The sequence below is a fragment of the Pogoniulus pusillus genome, chromosome 36 (assembly GCF_015220805.1).
Source record: "Pogoniulus pusillus isolate bPogPus1 chromosome 36, bPogPus1.pri, whole genome shotgun sequence".
Taxonomy (NCBI): domain Eukaryota; kingdom Metazoa; phylum Chordata; class Aves; order Piciformes; family Lybiidae; genus Pogoniulus; species Pogoniulus pusillus.
Genome location: NC_087299.1, coordinates 1,623,308 through 1,642,174, shown reverse-complemented (window position 1 = coordinate 1,642,174; position 18,867 = coordinate 1,623,308). Strand labels below are relative to the sequence as shown.

At 57.5% G+C, this 18,867-nt stretch overlaps 1 protein-coding gene across 20 annotated transcripts in view; it reads right to left on the bottom strand.

Moving 5' to 3' along the window:
• The window catches only part of EIF4G3 (eukaryotic translation initiation factor 4 gamma 3), a 216,756-nt gene that overhangs the window by 95,040 nt on the left and 102,849 nt on the right, over window positions 1–18,867 (bottom strand). For 11 of the 20 annotated variants that reach the window (XM_064172139.1, XM_064172137.1, XM_064172138.1 and 8 more), the window contains 5 exons: window positions 11,503–11,523; window positions 10,500–10,679; window positions 9,825–9,939; window positions 4,684–4,784; window positions 2,148–2,270 (listed from right to left, as the gene is read on the bottom strand). In XM_064172139.1, coding sequence (XP_064028209.1) covers window positions 2,148–2,270; window positions 4,684–4,784; window positions 9,825–9,939; window positions 10,500–10,679; window positions 11,503–11,523 — 540 coding nt within the window. The remainder of the gene's footprint in view (window positions 1–2,147; window positions 2,271–4,683; window positions 4,785–9,824; window positions 9,940–10,499; window positions 10,680–11,502; window positions 11,524–18,867) is intronic. The other 9 variants (XM_064172141.1, XM_064172142.1, XM_064172143.1 and 6 more) reach the window with 1 other exon arrangement.

The window sequence follows — 18,867 nt, the reverse complement described above, 5'->3', positions numbered from 1 at the left end:
GGAGGCTGTGGCTGCCTGGAGGTGTTCAAGGCCAGGAGGGATGAGGCCTTGGGAAACTGAGTCTAGCTGAGGTGTCCCTGCCCATGGTGGGGGGCTGCAGCAGATGAGCTCTGAGGTCCCTTCCAACCTATGATCCTATGAAAGAAATGGACTAGAGGTGGTGCTGAGACAACAACTTTGAAACTCCTGCCTTGAGTGGGCTTCAGTGTTCAGTCCTGTGGCACTAATGAACCTGCTGCTGAGCCCTGCTGCAGAGCTCCTCAGTGATTAGCCAAAGAGCTTCCAAGCACCTTCCTCATCAGGAGGAAGGCTGGCTGAGAAACACTGAAGTATTTGCATACCTCACCTGGAGGAGATGACTGGACATCACTGCTGTGCTCTGCATGTAAGTGAGAGCTGCTCAGGATCCCTGCCTCTTAACCTTTGCTTGAGAAAATATTTACTTCATCCACTTTGACTTAATTCTTGCATCTTAAAATAGATCCCAGAGCTGGGAAGTGCTGGGATTAGCTGCACCAGCAACAAACACAACTTGAAACCTCAGCTGCTGGACTTGTAATGGGGGAAGTCATCCAGCAGGGAGGGTTGGGAAGGGGATCTCAGCAGCACCCCAGGCTGAGTGGGGGTTAGTTGCTTCTCCCTAGCACCAAGTGACAAGAAATGGCCTCAAGTTCCACCAGGGAAGGTTTAAGTTGGATGTCAGGAGAAACTTCTTCACTGGAAGGGTGCTCAGACACTGGCCTAGGCTGCCCACAGGAGCTGAATCCCCACTGCTGGAGGCACTGAAAAGAGGCAGAGATGTGGTGCTGAGGGATGTGGTTTAGCCCCAGCCTTGGCAGAGTCAGAGGATGGTTGGACCCCATGACCTTAAAGGTCTTTGCAAGCACAGTGACTGCAGGACTCTGCAGCTCCAGCACTGCACATCCCTGCTGTCTCCACTCATGACAAGTGCCTGGGAAGACGTTTCAGGGACCTTGCAGGTCACCAGCTCCTGGCTCCCCCCTTCCAGCTGCAGCCACAAACCATCTCCTGGCAGAGAACTGCTTTCTCCAGCTCAGCATCACAGCCCTTGCTGCAAACCCATGACTGCCTGGGAGCAGCTCCAGCAGGCTGCCTTGCTGCTGCCTGCCACATCCATCTCTTGACAGAGACCAGGAGGAGAAAACAGGTGCCCAAAGCACAGGGTGATGCCTTCATGGGGCAAAAGGACTGGATAGAGCCAGGGGAACAGGACAGAGCCAAAATGAGGGTCCCAAGGGAGGGGAGATCTGCAGGCCAGGCCCTGTCCCAGCTCAGTGATCCCAGTTACACCTCACTGGCTTAGCTGCAACCTCAAGCTGCTGCCCCAGTCCAACAGGTTCCCCAAGACAAGCTCCTGTTTCCACCTCAGCATGGCACAGTCGGCAGGGAAGCGACCCAGACACAGGGCAAAGTGAGAGCTCAGCTCAGAAAAGGCTTTCACCTGAAAGCCTGCAGAGCTGTGGTGACACTGAACAGGGAAGCACTTGGAAGAAGAGAAAAATCAGAAGCCAGCCTCAGCCAGGCCCTGATCTGAAGCTCACCCATCAGCAGCAGAACCTCCTTTGGGGAGGAACAACCTCCTGCAGCAGTACAGGTGAGGGGTGAGCTGCTGGGAAGCAGCTGCACAGGGAAGGACCTGGGAGTGCTGGGGCACAAGAAGCTGCTCATGAAGCAGCAATGTGCTCTGGTGGGCAAGAAGGCCAACAGTGTCCTGGGGTGCAAGGAGAAGAGTGTGGCCAGCAGGTGCAGGGACGTTCTCCTCCTCTGTTCTGCCCTAGTGAGGACACCTCTGGAGTCCTGGGTGTAGTTCTGGGCTCCCCAGTTGGAGAGGGACAGGGAACTGCAGGAGAGAGTCCAGGGGAGGCTGCACTGAAAGCCCTCTCAAGCTCCAAACCCTCCTGCTGCTGCAAACTCATGTGTGGAGAACTTGGAGCAGTGCTGCAGCTTCACAGCTCAGGGGCTACAGGCAGGTGAAAACGGCCAAGGACTCCAACCAGCCCTTGAAGAGCAGGGACAGGTCAGGCCCTTGCAGGGGCCTGAGGGGAGGGGAGGTGTGGAACTGGCTGTAACCAGCAGCAAAGCAAAGCAGGCAGCGTCAGGAGGAGCCCCCAGGGGCAGGTGGTTACCTGAGGCGGCGTAGGCGTGGACGTGGGTCTGCCGATGGGGGGGGTCGGGTTCCTGCTGCCCCCTCCAGACATGATCTCTTCTGTTATGTCTTTGCCTCCCTGGTTTGGATCCCGGATCCGGATCTGCGGGATCGAGGGAAGAAAGAATTCAGAGGAGTTCCACCCTGGCCTGGGGGCTCAGGGAGAGGAGAGGATGGACAGGACACAGAGGCACCGCAGCGCAGCGGGGGAGATGCTCCGGGCTGAGCTGCTGCGCTGCAGGAGCACTGCCTGGGCTTTGGTGAGCTGGAACGTGTGGGATGTCACACCTCATCTTCCAGGGCCTGAAAGGGCGCCGGGAGAGGGAGGGAAGGGACTTCTGACAGGACAAGGGACGATGGCCTTGAGCTGGGAGAGCTGACAGTGGAGATGAGGAAGCAATTCTTGAGAGTGAGTGGGGTGAGACCCTGGCACAGGTTGCCCAGGGAGGCTGTGGATGTCCCCTGCCTGGAGGTGTTCAGGACCAGGCTGGATGAGGCCCTAAGCAACCTGGGCTGGTGGGAAGTGTCCCTGCCTATGGCAGAAGGTTGCAACTGGAGGAGCTTTAAGGTTCCTCCCAGCCCAAACCATTCTGTGAGTCCATGAAAACAAACCTCTCCAGAACACACTCAGCTGAAGCCTCAGCTGCTTCTGGAGCCAGGCTGGGTCACTGAACACAGGGAGCAGCACAGCTCCTGCCTTAATCTGGAGCAGTCTCCAATCTGCAGCAGCAGAAGTGAAGATGCCCACACAGCTACAGACAGTGCTGGTGTTTGCCTGCCCCCCTTCCCCCCTTCCCAAAAGCTCTTGGTGCAACTCCATCCAAATGCACACAAAGTCCCCACTGTGCTGATCACATCAAAGCCAGAGACAAGATCCTGCCCCAGTGCAACTGGCTCTGAGCTCTTCACTCAGCAACATGCAGCTGCAGAGGGCTCTGCCGATGAATCACTTCAGCAGCTTCTGATGTCTTCTGGACAGCTCTGGGCTGTGAGGACGTCTGAGCACTGGTGTGGCACTCAGGGTGCTGACAAGATGTGGCCTCCCCTTGGTTTTGATGGAGTTACCCTGCTAAAGCCTTTAATTAACCACAGCAGCAAGGACTCAGCAGCTCCTGCCCCTTCTCCTGATGGCATGAACCAAGCTCTCCTGCCTGAAGCTTCCTGTCCAACACCCAGCTGCTGGGGCAGGTGGATGTGTGTGCAGAGAGGCCTCAGTTCTCTTTATCCTCTCTTCAGCTGTGACACCACTCCACAAACCCAGGCAGCACACCCAGAGCAAAGCACTGGAAGCTCCTCCTGCCTGCCCACCTCCAGCAGCTCTGCTGGCAGGAGACTGCTAAAGCCACAGCTCAGCCTCTCTGAGCAGCTGTGCCTCTGAAGTGGCATCACTGCTGTGGCCACCTCGAGCTCTGGATGCTGGAAAGAGGCTCCTCCAGACCAAAGAGGATGGTGAGGAGGTGGCAGTAGCACTGCATGCCCCTTGGCTGCCATGCAGAAGGCCTTTCTCACCAGCCCTGCTAACTCCAGTGTCACCTCAGGCCAAGACCCCAAGATCCTCTACCCTGAGCCATGTCCAAGTTCCACTTCCCCCCCTCAGGAAATGCCTCTTGTCTTGTTTTCACCCCACTCTCACCCTCCCTCTGATGCCAACTCAGTGCCTTTGCAACAGCTTTGAAAGGATCCCTTCACAGGTCCCAGCCCACCCTGAACTGCTTCCATGCCCTCGGTGTGCCTCTGCTGCTCCCCACCACCACCCACCTGCAGATGGCCTTCAGCTCCAGCCACCTGTGTCTCAAATCACAGACTCACACAACTGCCAGGGCTGGAAGGGACCTCAAGGCTCATCCAGTTCCACCCCTCCCTGTTGTGGACAGGGACACCTCACACCAGAGCAGGCTGCCCAGAGCCACATCCAGCCTGGCTTTAGAGACCTCAAGGGATGAGGCTTTCACCATCTCCCCAGGCAACCTGTGCCAGGCTCTTACCACCCCCATGGGGAAGAACTTCTTCCTAACACCCAGTCTCAACCTACCCACTTGTAGCTCTGCTCCTGCCCAGGGGAGGAGGAAGAGAAGTGAGGCCTTCAAACCTCTGCCCACTTTGCTGATGTGTGCTCAGGTTCCTTCAGACCTGCAGGCCCCCAGGGGTCAGGTTTTCTACCTTGCCCACAGCACAACTGAACAACTTCACTGAAATCAATTCCCAGCTTCTCCCAAACTCCTCTGGGTTTGCTCATTCCCCACCTGGCTCCTTGCTTAACCTCTGAGCCACGGTGAGGGCAGCTGAGGATCTCTGGCACAGAGCTGCTCCTTTCTGACTGGCACCAGCTCAGAGCAGGAAGCTCCCAGAGAGAATGGACAACCCCCACGGCCAGATGTGGAACCACACTCAGGTGTGCAAGGCAAGGCCTCTGTGAGCATAAAGCTCAGCCTAAAGCTTAAGAGGCTCCTGGGCTGCCTTAGTCCTAGCAGCAGGACAGAGCCCCGGGGGTGGGGCAGGGGAGGATCAGCACTCACCGTTTTTTTCTCTCTCTTAGCTGGTGGAGGCTGCTGCTGCTGTGTAGGCACTATGATGGGTGCAGACTGATAGACTGGCTGGCTTGGGTAGAAAGGTGTTCCTAGGGGGGACAGGACAGAAACCAGGGTGAGAAACTCAGCTTGTTAATGGAACAGAACAAAGTGCAAGAGGTACAACTGCCACTGCTGTAACCCAGAACCTCAGCGTGGTGAGGGCTGGAAGGGACCTCTGGGGATCATCCACTCCAACCCCCTGCTAAAGCAGGGCACCCACAGCAGCTTGCCCAGGAGCACAATGGGCAGGGGGGTTGGAAGCTCTCCACACAAGGAGGCTCCACAACCTCTCTGGGCAGCCTGCTCCAGGCCTCCAGCACCCTCACACCAAGGAAGTTGCTCCTCCTGCTCAGGTGGAACCTCCTGGGTTCCAGTCTGTGTCCCCTCACCCTTGTCCTGTCCCTGGGCACCACTGACAGGAGTCTGGCCCCAGCCTCTTGCTCCCCACAGCTCCTTTAGCTCTTGCTGAGCATTGCTCAGCTCCCCTCTGGGGCTGCTCTTCTGCAGGCTCTCAGCCCCAGGGCTCTCAGCCTTTGCTCCTCACAGAGCTGCTCCAGGCCCCTCAGCAGCTCTGCAGCCTCCCCTGGGCTCTCTGCAGCAGTTCCCTGTCTCTCTTGACCTGGGGAGCCCAGAACTGGACCCAGAGGTGGCCTCCAAAGGGCAGAGCAGAGGAGGAGGAGAACCTGCTGGCCACACTCTTCTTCATGCCCCCAGGTCATCACTGGCCTCTTGGCCATGAGGGCAGGTTGCTGGCTCAGTTCAGCTGGTAACCAGGCTGTGCTTTGCTCTTCCTCCCCTACAGCAGAAGCTGCTGCTCCATCAACAGGAGTCATGAAGCCACTGCTGCACTTTTGCCTCTGTGCAAACCAAAGCTTCTCCTGTGCTTCAACTCTGAGAGGCTGCTGAAAGCCAGGCAGGAGACCCCTGGCCCATGCTGGGAGTGCTCTGCCTGACCCACAGGTCAGAGTTTGCTGGGGGCTGGGAGGGAGGGGTTTTTTTTGGCCTTTGGAGAGAAATTCAGTGCAAGCATCAGAAAGGACTTGCAAGGCCAACTGCAACCAGAAAACTGAATTCCAAGCCCTGCTCTTCTCAGGCTGCAACACACAGAGAGGAGGTGCATGGGTACTGCAGAACCAGCCTGTGCTGCTGAGGGCACTCACAGCACCCACTGCAGCTCCAGCAAGGCCAAGAGGGGCTGGGAATGCCCCAGGGCTTTAACTGTGTGCCAGGCACAGCCACAGGCAAACGCAGTGGGTGGGCAGCTGGCAGCTGTGCTCCCCAGGGCTCCCCCTGGGACCAGCTCTCTTCAACATCTGCAGCACTGGTATGGATAAGAGGATGGAAGCACCTCAGACTGCAGCTGACAGCAAGTTGGGTGGGATGCTGAGCTGCTGGAGGGTTGGAGGCTCCACAGAGGGATCTGAACAGGCTGGATGGATGGGTCAAGGCCAAGGGGATGAGGTTCAACGAGGCCAAGGGCTGGGTCCTGCTCTTGGGTCACAACAACCCCACAAAGGTTTCAGGCTTGGGGCAGAGTGGCTGGGAACTGCCCATCAGAAAAGGGCCTGGGGATGTTGGGTGACAGCTGGAGATGAGCCAGGGTGTGCCCAGGTGGGCAAGAAGGGCACCAACAGCCTGGCCTGGATCAGCAGGAGTGTGGCCAGCAGGAGCAGGGCAGGGGACTGGTGAGGCCACACCTTGTGTCCTGGGGTCAGTTTTGGCCTCCTCACTCCATGAAGGACATTGAGAGGCTGCAGCAGGTCCAGAGAAAGGCAACAGAGCTGGGGAAGGGTCTGGAGAGCAGGGCTGGGGAGGAGCAGCTGAGGGAGCTGGGGGTGGTGAGCCTGCAGAAAAGGAGGCTGAGGGCAGAGCTCATTGATCTCTCCAACTGCCTGCAAGGAGGCTGGAGCCAGAGGGGGTTGGGCTCTTCTCCAAAGGAACAGGAGACAAGGCAAGAGGAAACTGCCTCAGGTTGCTCCAGGGCAGGCTCAGGTTGGACATGAGGAACAATTCCTTCCCTGCAAGAGTGGTCAGGCTGCCAGGCCCTCCAGAGGCACCCAGGAAAGCAGTGGGCAGGGCACTGTGGGACATGGCACTGTGGGACACGAGTTAGTGGCAAGCTGGCAGCACTGGCTGGACAGACTTGGTGGTTTTAGAGGTCTCCTGCACCCTCAATCACTCTGTGATTCCAAAGGTGCCAGAGTGGAGCTGGCTTCTGCCTGCACAGCAGGTACCAGGGGAACTGGCAGGATGCAGCTGGGTTCTTCCCTTCCAGGCATGGGTGCCAGCTGCACTGCCTGCTTGCACTCACAGCTGGAGCCTTCTGAGCTGTTCTTTCACTCAACCAACCCTGACACAGGCACAGAAGCCTGCGTGGTGCCTGCAAGCAAAGCAGGAGGGTGTTCTATTATGGGTAGGATGTAAGGGAGGCAATGAAGCCAGCCCAGCTCCCTCACATGGAGACCTGGAGAGCCAAAGCTCAGAGCCAGCTCCTGTCTGCATGCTTAGAGTGAGGAAAGCAGGCAGGTAGCTGCAGACCAAGCTGCCAGAGCTCTGCTGGCTCTGTCCATGCTCAGATGCTGCCATGAGAGTGGCCTGGATGACTCAACAAACTTCCTATTCTGAACTGCAGGGCTGGCAGAGTGACTTCAGGTCTGGCCTTGGGGCATGAGAGTCTCCACTGCTGTCCTCACGGCTCTGGGAAGCAGGAATCCTCCTGCACCAGTGCCTCAAGCTCTTCAGAGCAACACTCTGGCCGTGCTGGCCAGGTGCACAACAGAGTCTGGGGAACATGAGAGGCCAGGAGGAAGCCTGGGAGCCCTCCAGGGTGTTAATCTCCTCCATTTGTAGTTTCCTGGAAAGCAGATCTAATCAGAGCCCCAGGGTGGGCCCTGCCAGAGAGGAGCTGGAGCCAAACTGCAGGAGGTGACCAGCTCCAGGAAGGATCCTTCCTTTGTGGAAGGCAGGAGCTGGGAAGCAGCAGAGCTTCTGTGGCAACCAGCCACAAACTGCCCCTCTGCTCCTTCCCAGCTCAGCAGCACCCAAGTTTCATTCTCCTTCCTTCCCATCCACCATGCCAAGGTGGAAGCTCACTGGTACCGAGAGCACTAAACAGGCACAGTGAGACAGGTGCAGGAAGGCAGTGGTCACCTTCCCAAGGTCTGTGTGCTGCAGCATGCTCCCTTCTCACCTTCTTCCCAGCTCTGCCCCCCTGCAGGGACTCTGCTGTCACAGGGCCTCTGAAGTGCTGAGCTCCAGAGCAAAGGCCACGGCCAGCAGCAGTGCCCAGACCAGCACTGGAAGTTTGGTTGTCTCCCAGTGCCTGCTGAGAGACCAAACACTTCCAGCCCCTGCATGCACAGCAAGGAAGCAAGAGGCAGTGAGCAGGCAAACCTGCACTCACAGGATTGCCTGGGCTGGAAGGGACCTTTCACATCATCCAGTCCAACCCTCAGCCCAGCACCACCCAACCATGGCCCTCAGCACCGCAGCTCCATGGCTCTGAAATCTCTCCAGGGATGGGGACTCCACCACTGCCCTGAGCAGCCTGGGCCAGGCCCTGAGACCCTCAGGAGGAAGAAATTGTTCCTCATGTCCAACCTGAACCTCCCCTGGAGCAACCTGAAGCCATTTCCTCTCGTCCTACCACTTGTTCCTTGGGAAAAGAGACTGACCCCCAGCTGGCTCCAACCTCCTTTCAGGGAGCTGTAGAGGGCCAGAAGGTCAAAGGATCCCCCAGAGAACCTCAGAGGTGCCTGTGCTGTGTCTGGCAACACATTGGCAGTGAGGAGAAAGGATTTATTCCTCTTCTGTGAAAGAGGACTGTGAAGAGGCCTCATGGGACAGTGGAGGAAGTCAGCCACTGCCACATGGGCTCTGCAAACTGAATCCGAAGCAGTAGTGAGGTCCTGGAGGAGCCAAAGAGCAGTGAGATGTGGGCAAGAGGGATGGCAGCACTGGGTGTGTGGTCTCTGAACTTTAAGGTGCAGCTTAGGTGCACCTAAGGGAGTCAATCAGACACTCTGACTGCAGTGTGCCACAGTCAACACACTGCTGCTGGCCACCCCACACCCCTGCTGGCCACCCCACACTGCTGCTGGCCACCCCACACCAGTGTGGAACCATCTCCTAACCCTTCTGCTTCAGAAAAGACAAGGCCAGGAGGTGCCTGTTCAAAGGGCAAACTTCCACCCACGCAAGGCTTAGGAACTCTTTGGACTAACTTCACCTTGGCAGCACCAAGGCTGCTGAGCCCAACCAGAGGGCTGGAGAACCTCTCCCGTGGGGATAGGCTGGGAGAGTTGGGGCTGTTGAGCCTGGAGAAGGCTGCAGGGAGATCTCAGAGCAGCCTTGCAGCACCTGAAGGGGCTGCAGGAGAGCTGGGGAGGGACTTGTGACAAGGGCTGGGAGTGCCAGGACGAGGGACAATGGCTTTGAGCTGGGAGAGGGGAGAGGGAGAGTGGAGAGGAGGAAGAAATTGTTGAGTGTGAGGGTGGGGAGAGACTGGCACAGGTTGCTGAGGGAGGCTGTGGCAGCCTCCTGCCTGGAGGTGTTCAAGGCCAGGCTGGATGAGGCCTGGAGCAACCTGTGCTGGTGGGAGGTGTCCCTGCCCATGGCAGGGGGCTGGAACTGGATGATCTTGAAGGTCTCTTCCAACCCAGCCCACTGCAGGACAAGGGGCACGGTCTGTGCTTTTCCCTCCCTCAGTGCTGGGAGCAGGACTGCTGACTGCTGTGCTGCTGTGGCCAGGCTGGGGGCTCCCCGGGGAGCTCACTGCCAGATGTGCTCACAATACCTTAATAAATAACAATGATTGAGCAGGGCCTAAGGAGCAGCTCCCATTCTTGTTCCCCTCTGATTATGGGCAGCTCTGTGAGCTGCAGCCTTTCCTTAAGGAACACAAACAATGCTCTGGCATTGGGAGCTCTTCAGGAGTGAATAATAAGGGCTGTGACACAACCCAATCGAGCAGCTGTTTGAAGTTCAAACAAATGCTAATCCATTTTGCTGCTATAAATCTTCAGCTGGACAGCAGCAAAACACACCCAGAGAAAGGCCTTTGTAAGCAATCTCCAAGCAGAACTCACCATAGGCATTGGGGAATTCTCCAGGACCTGGTCCTGGATAAAAGGGCCCTGGTCCTGGTGGCTGAACTGGATACTGCTGGGGGGGGCCGACATAGGGAGGGCCACTGTGACGATACTAGGAGGGAAAACACAACCATCAGCTTACAGAGATGGGCAACTGCCTGCTGCCACAAACAGAAGCTGGAACTGAGCCCCCCCTCACCCACCCTCCAGCTCAGTGGGGAGCTGATTATCGGCCCCATTAATTATAGGTTCAGGAATGTAATGGTCAATAAAAGCAAGAGAAGTTAAGTTATGGCCCCTGAGGATGAGAGCAGGAGGACAGGAGAGCTGAAGTGGAGAACAGTCACTCCCTGACCTCATCAACAGCAGGTTTGGACGAGGCCCAAGGCTGTAGAGCCATTGTCGGGCCAGTGAATCAACTGAGAGACAGTCACATCTTCCAAGAGCTTCCTCACCCACTGCTCTGGAGGGAGAGCTCACCTGGGAAGGGCATTTTCAGTCACTGCCATAGCAGAAGGACAAACATTTTGCAGAGAGGAAGGCCAGAGGCTGACTGTGCCACCGCGGCTGCGCTTGCGGCTCCCTCCCACCGCTGGGGCAGGTCTGGAGAGCATCTCAGAGGCTGCCCTCTGGGGTTCCTCGGGTGCCTGGCTGAGGGTTTGGGATTTTTACCTGTGGGATACAGTACTGGGGGCCCTGAGGCATCGGGTAGGGCATTGGCAGGTGATTGACCATCATGATGTGCTGGTTGGTTTGATAGACCGCGGTCGGCGTCTGCGCCCCAGGACGGATGGAAGGGCTGCTGTTCTGGAGGGTGGCTCTCGGAGGCTGGAGCTGAGGCCTCTGAAAAAACTGGGGCAGGGCACAGGGGAGAGGAGGGAGAGAGAAGAAAGAAAGGGTCAGACTTCCCGGGCAAGAGTCTGGAATGCCACTGCAGCCTGGCAGTTCTAGTGCTGCTCCCAAAGGGTTGCCAAGCCTCCGGGAAACCGCAGGGCAAGTCCTGGCTGCGGGGAGCAAGGGCAAAGCCTTCGAACCCGCAGGGTAGGACACGGTAAGGAAGGTTCAGCTCCCAGCAGCTGTTTGCACCTGGTGAATTCCACAGCTCAGCTTCCCAGCCTCGGGAAAAGCATTTTGTCAGGTGGAGTATTTAGGAGGTGGGGTGGGTGCCAGAAAAGCCACCCTGGGGAATGTGCCGGGGGAACACCGGAGGCAGCTGATGCCACGCAGGGGCTCAGGTTGGAAGGGACCTCAGAGATCTTCTGCTCCAACCTTCACCACCAGCCCCCAGGCCAGATTTGTACCCAGGCCAGAGGCACCTCGTGCCTGTCCCTGATCCAAGCTGAGCCAGGTGACTTGCCCTCTGTTTTCAGAAAGCTGGCAACCTCTTCCAGGGTGGCACCAAACTCCTCTATCAGGTTTGCATGAAGTGATGCCCCACGCAGATGGACCAGGTCCAGGACCAAGCAACCCACTGGGCCAGGCTCTGCTCTCCACCCTTACAGCAGCATCCACTCTATGGAGCATTCATGGCACTGCAGGACCTTGGCTGTGCAGACTTTGCAATCTTAAACCCAAGTCAGTAAGATGTGAGTCAGACATGAAGGCATTCACTAACAGAGTGATGAGGGGAGTGAGGGGGACACTGATGCCATGCAGAACCAGGAGTGAAAGTTACCTGTATAGGTCTGAATCCTCCCTTCAATAACGAAGCAAGAAAGCAGCAGGAAACAGAAAGAAAGCCAATGGAACAGCTTACAGATCAATAGGAAGGGACAGGAGGTCACATGCACCCTAACTGCACACAGCTCCAGGCACCTTCCTGTCCTGCTCCCGCTCCTCTCTCGCAGAGACAGCAAGAGAAAGGCACTGCACAGGCACCGAGGACTCTTCAGCAGAGACCCAGGGCAAGGGGCAGAGATTCTGCTATAAAATCTTCCACAGCAGTGTAAAAAAGGCCAAAAATCCCAACCAAAGCTTGACTGACTCTGCAGAGACTTTGTTCTCTCTGCTCCTGCAGCATCAAACATCTTTCCCTTCTGGTCTCTTTCAGGGCTCCAGAGCAGAAAGCCTCGCCCAGACGATGGAGGTGGTCTCCACTCCTGCACCAAGCCATGGCAGGCCCTTAATTGTCAGGTGACAAACCTGCAGGCACTAAGCCATCAAACATCCCCTGGAGGGCTGCTGAGTGATGAAGTGCAGCGATGAGAAGAGGCTGTGAGCAATGAGATGGGGAGAGGTGAGAAGAAAGGAGAGTGGTGACCACTGAGGGGTGAAGGAGTGAGCTGGGTTGATCTGCTTTTGGAAAGGAGGGCAGGAGGAAGCTGTGATGCCACCGACATGACAACAGCCTTAAAATGCTCCTTCTGGTGCTGCTGAAGACTTTCAGACACCTGAAATGTTCCCCAGAGCAACTGATTTCTCCAGGAAAGGCAGAGGTGGCTCAGATGAGCACAACACCTTTACCCCAACCCTGAGAGGCTGGATGAAGAGCTGGCACCGGCACACTGCCTGTGCCACCTGAACGAGGAGAAGGCAACAGCTCGAGGAGAAAAGCTTGGCAGTGAGGGTGCAGAGAGCAAACCAGCAGAGCAACACAGTGCCATGCTCCTGCATCAGCACCAACCAGCTGGGGGGGACCACGGGAGCATGGCACCACCCAAGGGCACAGCCTAAACGCACGGGGAGAGCCTGCAGCGTTTCGCATCCAAAGAGCCGCCCCACAGGGGGCCAAAGTCCTTTCTCTTGCCTCTAACTCGCCAGCAGGTTCCAGCAGAAGTCTTCCCAGAGTGGCTTCTGGGGAGAAGCAAAGCCAAGAGCCAGCACAGCTCTCTCTGTCTGCAGAGGCTGAGCTGGGACCTGCAGCAAACCACAGCACAGAGCGGTGTGGAGAAACCTTCACTGCAGGAGACGGAGCCCTCCCCTGGGGGAGCCCTGGGCACAAACCCTGCTCCCCAGGCTGCACCTCCAGAACCTGCTCACACATCACTGAAACACTTCCAGCAGCACAGAGCTCCTGCTTTAGAGAGCTGCTCACCTCCCTCACTGCCAGCTGCTGAGATGTCACATCCTGGGCTGCCACACTGCAGAAGCTCCACCTCTGCTGCCTGCCACAGCAGCAGGCACAGAAGCAGGCTCTGGGCACCAGACTGGGTGGTCTGCTCCACAGGCTTGCTCCTCCAGCAAGCATCAGACACCACCAGGGCATTGCTAAGTTCTACAGCAGGTGACCCCCACAAGCAAACTCCAGGTTCAGGGAATGACAGAAGAGGTTGGGTTGGAAGGGACCTCAAAGCTCACCCAGTTCCAAGCTCCCTGCCATGGGCAGAGACACCTCCCACCAGCACAGCTTGCTCAAGGCCTCAGCCAGCCTGGCCTCCAACACCTCCAGGGAGGGGGCAGCCAGTTGGATGAGGCCTTGGGCAACCTGGGCTAGTTGAGAGGTGTCCCTGCCCATGGTGGGGGGATGGAGTAGATGAGCTCTGAGGTCCCCTCTGACCTGAGCCACTCCATGGGTCTACAGAAATGTTCTTTCGCTCTTTCCTCCCAGGGCTGCTTCTTGACCTACTCACACAAGAGCACAACCAAACCCCTCTCAGCTCCTGCTTCTGTCAGCTGCCTCCAGCTCAGCTCCTCCAGCCTGCTCCTGTCACAAGCCCTCCCCACCCTGGCTGCCCTTCACCCACCTCCTCAAGAGGCCTTTGTGGAAGGTAAAGAGGCAGAATTGTGGACATGCTCCAGGCACTGCTGCCCCAGCACAGCAGCCACGACTCAGCTGGAAACACCTTCTGGGCTTTGCCTGGAGGCTGCAGTGCCTGAGTGGGTTCAGCTAATGAGCTCCACTCCTCCATGGCACTGCAGGGCAAGGGCTTGCACCTCATGCTGCTGCATCACTCCTGCTGCCAACAGCCCTGTTTCCACCAGCCCTGCTTCCATCAGCCCTGCTGCCAACAATCCTCCATCCATCAGACCTGTTTCCATCACCCCTGCTTCCACCAGCCCTGCTTCCAGCAGCCCTGCTTCCACCAGCCCTGTTGCCAACAATCCTCCATCCATCAGACCTGTTTCCATCACCCCTGCTTCCACCAGCCCTGCTTCCAGCAGTCCTGCATCCATCAGACCTGTTTCCATCACCCCTGCTGCCACCACCCTCTGCTTCCATCACCCCTGCTGCCATCACCTCCTGCTTCCACCACCTCCACCACCCCCTGCTTTTCCACCCCACCAGTCCCCCTCACACAGCCCCCTCTTTCCCCCCACATTTTCTACCTTTGCCCTCCTGATGCGTCCCACAGACCCTCCCAGCCCCCCCAGTAATTAATTACTGTGCCCCAGTAATTAAGAGGGAGATGAAGCAAACCCACACCCAGGCCCTACCTGCCCCTCTTGGCACCACCTCACCACTCAGGTCTCAGTCACTCCCCACACTTGCCCCCAGATCCTTTTCTTAGACATCATCTTCTGCTCAGCCTTCTCCCCAGAGGAGCCTGAGGCAGAGGCCTGCTGAAGGTCAGACAGGTTAGAGGCTGCCAGGGAGCAGAATCAATGACCTGAGTGAACCCCAAGCTCCTTCTGATCGACCCCCACTGCATCATCATAGAATCATCATAGAATCAACCAGGGTGGAAGAGACCTCCAAGATCATCCAGTCCAACCTATCCCCCAGCCCTGCCCAACCAACCAGACCATGGCACTCAGTGCCCCAGCCAGCCTTGGCTGCAACACCTCCAGCCACACAGACTCCACCACCTCCCTGGGCAGCCCATTCCAGTGCCAATCACTCTCTCTGACAACAACTTCCTAACAACAGCCAGCCTCAACCTGCCCTGACACAGCTTCAGCCTGGGGCCCCTTCTTCTGGTGCTAGTTGCCTGGCAGCAGAGCCCAACCCCACCTGGCTACAGCCTCCCTGCAGGCAGCTGCAGGCAGCAATGAGCTCTGCCCTGAGCCTCCTCTGCTGCAGGCTGCACCCCCCCAGCTCCCTCAGCCTCTCCTCACAGGGTTTGTGTTCCAGGCCTCTCACCAGCTTTGTCACCCTTCTCTGGGCACGTTGCTTTCCTCCATGGGTGGCTCAGACCCAGTGCCTGGACTGCTTAGCCCAGCATTGCCTCTGTGCTGGCCACCCTGGCTCAGGGTGAAGGCTCAGGGTGAAGGCTCAGGCTGGGCCCCGAGCCCTGGCAGGGTGCAGCTGTGTGGCTGCAGGCTCAGCAATGGAGATGAGCAGGGCTGTGCTCGCTAACCAGTGCTGCACTGCACCTCTGAGCCATCACTCCCTGAAGGCTCCATGGAGCACTTCTGCCCTCAGAACCAGAGTCACAGCACTGTCAGGGCTGAAAGGGACCTCAAAGATCATCCAGCTCCAACCCCTGCCTGGGGGGGCAGGGACACCTCACACCAGAGCAGGTTGCCCAGAGCCACATCCAGCCTGGCCTTAAATACCTCTAGGTATGAGGCTTCCACAACCTCCCTGGGCAACTTCTGCCAGGCTCTCACCACCCTCATGGGGAAGAACTTCTTCCTCACATCCAATCTAAATCTCCCCTCCTCCAGCTTGGATCCATCCCCCCCAGTCCTATCACTGCCTGACAGCCTAAAAGGTCCCTCCCCAGCTTTCTTGTAGCCCCTTTCAGACACTGCAAGGCCACAGTAAGGTCTCCTCAGAGCCTTCTCCTCTCCACACTGAGCAGCCCCAACTCTCTCAGCCTGTGCCCACAGCAGAGCAGCTCCAGCCTCCTGCTCATCCTCCTGGCCCTTCTCTGGCCACCCTCCAGCACCTCCAGATCTTCCCTGTAATAGGCTCCAGAACTGGGCCCTCTCTTCCTCCTTCCCTGCCCAAAAGCTTCTCAGAGAAATAAACTGCTGGGAAGAGGACTGAGAACAAATCAGTGCTGAGCTCAGCCCAGCAACCAGCACGGGGACAGGCCCCTGGCTATAGGCTGGGAGCTGTGATGGGGCCCACAAAGCCCTGCAGGAGGCTGTGGGGAAAGGGAGCAAAAGGGAAGATCAACCACACTGAGAGGAGGGACCTCCAAAATCATCCAGTCCAGCCACCTGGCACCAGTGCTACCAAACCCAGTGACAAAGCCAAGGCCTCCACTTCAGCTAAGCTTCTCACACCCTAAGTCTGTTCTTCATTTTGAGTCTTTTGGGTCCCACCAAGAAGGCTGAGGAGGGAATGTGACCTGGGAGGAGGAGAGGAGGGGAGAAGGAGAGGAGGGGAGAAGGAGAGGAGGGGAGAAGGAGAGGAGGGGAGAAGCAGAGGAGGGGAGAAGCAGAGGAGGGGAGAAGCAGAGGAGGGGAGAAGGAGAAGAGGAGGAAAAGAGGAGAGGAGGGAGGAGGGGAGGAGGAGAGGAGGAAAAGAGGAGAGGAGGGGAGGAAAAGAGGAGAGGAGGGGAGGAAAAGAGGAGAGGAGGGGAGGAGGAGAGAAGGAAAAGAGGAAAGGAAGGAGGAGGAGAGGAGGGGAGGAGGTCTTAAAGGTCTCTTCGAAGCCAAACAATTCTGTGACCCCACGAAGTGGCTTGGAGGCAGCAGGGCAGCCATTGCCTCCTGCCAGCCAGCTTCAGGTGCTTGAATCCTGCACCTGGAGCTCTGCAAAGATCTAATAAGCAGCAGGAACCAAGCTTAGAGAACAGCCCAGAGCGTGGCTGGAAAAGGCAGGAAACAACAGGAGGGAGGGAGTTAAAAACACCCTGGGGCTGACACAGAGATCACTGCAAACCTCACCCTGCTGCTGCTGCTGCCTCTGGGAAGGGCTTGGGGTGGTGTTCACTAAGCCTGAGCACAGCCACGGGCAAGTGACTGCTTTGGTGCTGCTGAGCTTACACAACCTCAGCCTCAAAGCCTCTTGCTGGAGTTACACAACTGAAGCATGTGAGAAGTTCCCCCTGTGAGATCTGGGCTCAGGCACAGAATCATGGAATTGTTTCACTTGGAAAAGCTCTCTGAGGTCACCCAGGCCTCAACTCAGCACCCCATGGCCACTGAAACCTGTCCCCAGGTGCCATGGCCACAGCTTTCTGGAACACCTCCAGGGATGGGGACTCCACCGCCTCCCTGGGCAGCCTGTGCCAGTGCCTGACCACTGTGGCAGCAAAGAATTTGTTCCTCATGGCCAATCTAAAAGTGCCCTGGAACAGTTACAGGTCATTTCCTCCCCTTCCATCACCTGCTAGTAGGGAGAAGAGCCCAACCCCTACCTGGCTCCAATCTTCTCTCAGGGAGCTGCAGAGAGCAATGAGCTCTGCACTCAGCCTCCTCTTCTCCAGACTAACCTCCCCCTCCCCCAGCTCCCTCAGCTGCTCCTCCCCAGACCCTTCTCCAGCTTCCTTGCCCTTCTCTGACCTCCTCCAGCTCCTCAATGTCCTTCTTGGAGTGAGTGGCAAAAAACTGAACCCAGGATTTGAGGTGCAACCTCCCCAGTGCCCAGCCCAGGGGCATGATCCCTGCCCTGCTGCTGCTGCCCACACCTCTGCTGATCCAGGCCAGGATGGAATCATCCTCTAAGATTTGGGTTTGGGAGGAACAAACTCCAACAGTTGGCAGCCTCCTGCATGGGCTGGTGTTAAAAATCTCTCTCCCTATCCTCAATCCCCACCACAGGCAGAGACTTTCGGCCCCTCAGAAGCCCATCCCTGTGCAGAGAGCCCATGGATGGCTTTGCCTGTCCTGATCCAGCAGATGACTCAACTGGCAATGCAGCCTGAGAAGGCTGTCTGCTGGTGACAGCTTCTCTCCTAATCACAGGCAGCCTTCAAATGGACTGGAATCCAAACCCTAACAGCAAAGCAGAGGGAGAAACCCAGGGAAAACACTTGGGAATTCCACATCTTAAGCTGCAGGCATGAGGGTCCCAGGGAGCCAGGAGCCAGGGTCACAGCTGGATCCAAAGGGAGCTTTAAGATCGAGTTATGACAGACTGGAGGAAGGGTCCCAGCAGCAGAGCCACTAAGTGCTGCAGTGCTTTCCTCCAAGGCTGCAGTGCCTCAAGACTCGTGGGCCAGGAGGAGCTCTCCAGTGTTCAGGAGGACATGGGATGGCTCCACTGGGCCATCTGCCTTGGCAACGACCAAGGAGAGACCCCAGCAGCTGCTGCCCAGCCAGGCATGCTCAGCACCACGCAGGCTGAACACAGACCTGAAGCTAAGGTCAAGAGCAAAAGTACCTAAACAAGAGGCCACCTCTGTTGTCCCCTGCATAGCTCCAGCACCCCTCGAGCATCCCTCCACTGCTGCTGGCACTGCAGGGCCCTGCCAGGCACAAAGGAGGGCAAAAGCCTCCTTCTGCTCTGCTCTGTCCTGCTCGGGACGATCCCTGCCTGTGTGCTGCTCTCTGAGGGAGAAGGGACAAAGATCCTACAGGCAGAGCAGGGAGAGCAGCAGCACAGGGAGGAGATTCTGCCCCTCTGCTCTGCTAAGACCCCACCTGCAGCACTGCCTCCAGTCCTGGGGCCTCCAGCACAACAGGGACCTGGAGAGGGTCCAGAGGAGGCCACAGAGATGATCAGAGGGCTGGAGAACCTCTGCTGTGACAGCAGGCTGGGAGACTGGGGCTGTTCAGCCTGGAGAAGAGAAGGCTGCAGAGAGACCTCAGAGCAGCCTTGCAGTGCCTGAAGGGGCTGCAGAAGAGCTGGGGAGGGACTTTGGACAAGGTCTGGGAATGCCACGATGAGGGACAGTGGCTGTGAGCTGGAGAGGGGAGACCTCCCTGGAGGTGTTGAAGGCCAGGCTGGATGGGGCCTTGCACAAGCTGTGCTGGTGGGAGGTGCCCTGCCCATGGCAGGGGGCTGGAACTGGATGAGCCTTGAGGTGCCAAGATGCTCACTTCTGCAGTGTTCAGACTAACAGGGGCAGAGAACAAGATAATTCTCCTGGAATAAGCCTTGCAGGACTCTCCTGTCCCAGCAGGTCCTGGAGTTATTTCTTCCTACTAACTTGATGGAAACAAGGATCTGGCTCCTTCCAGGCCAGAAGAAGAGTGACACAGAAACAGTGACTCTAGCAGAGCTTTCCTGCACTGGCCAAGCCTTTCCTCCTCTTCTCCACCC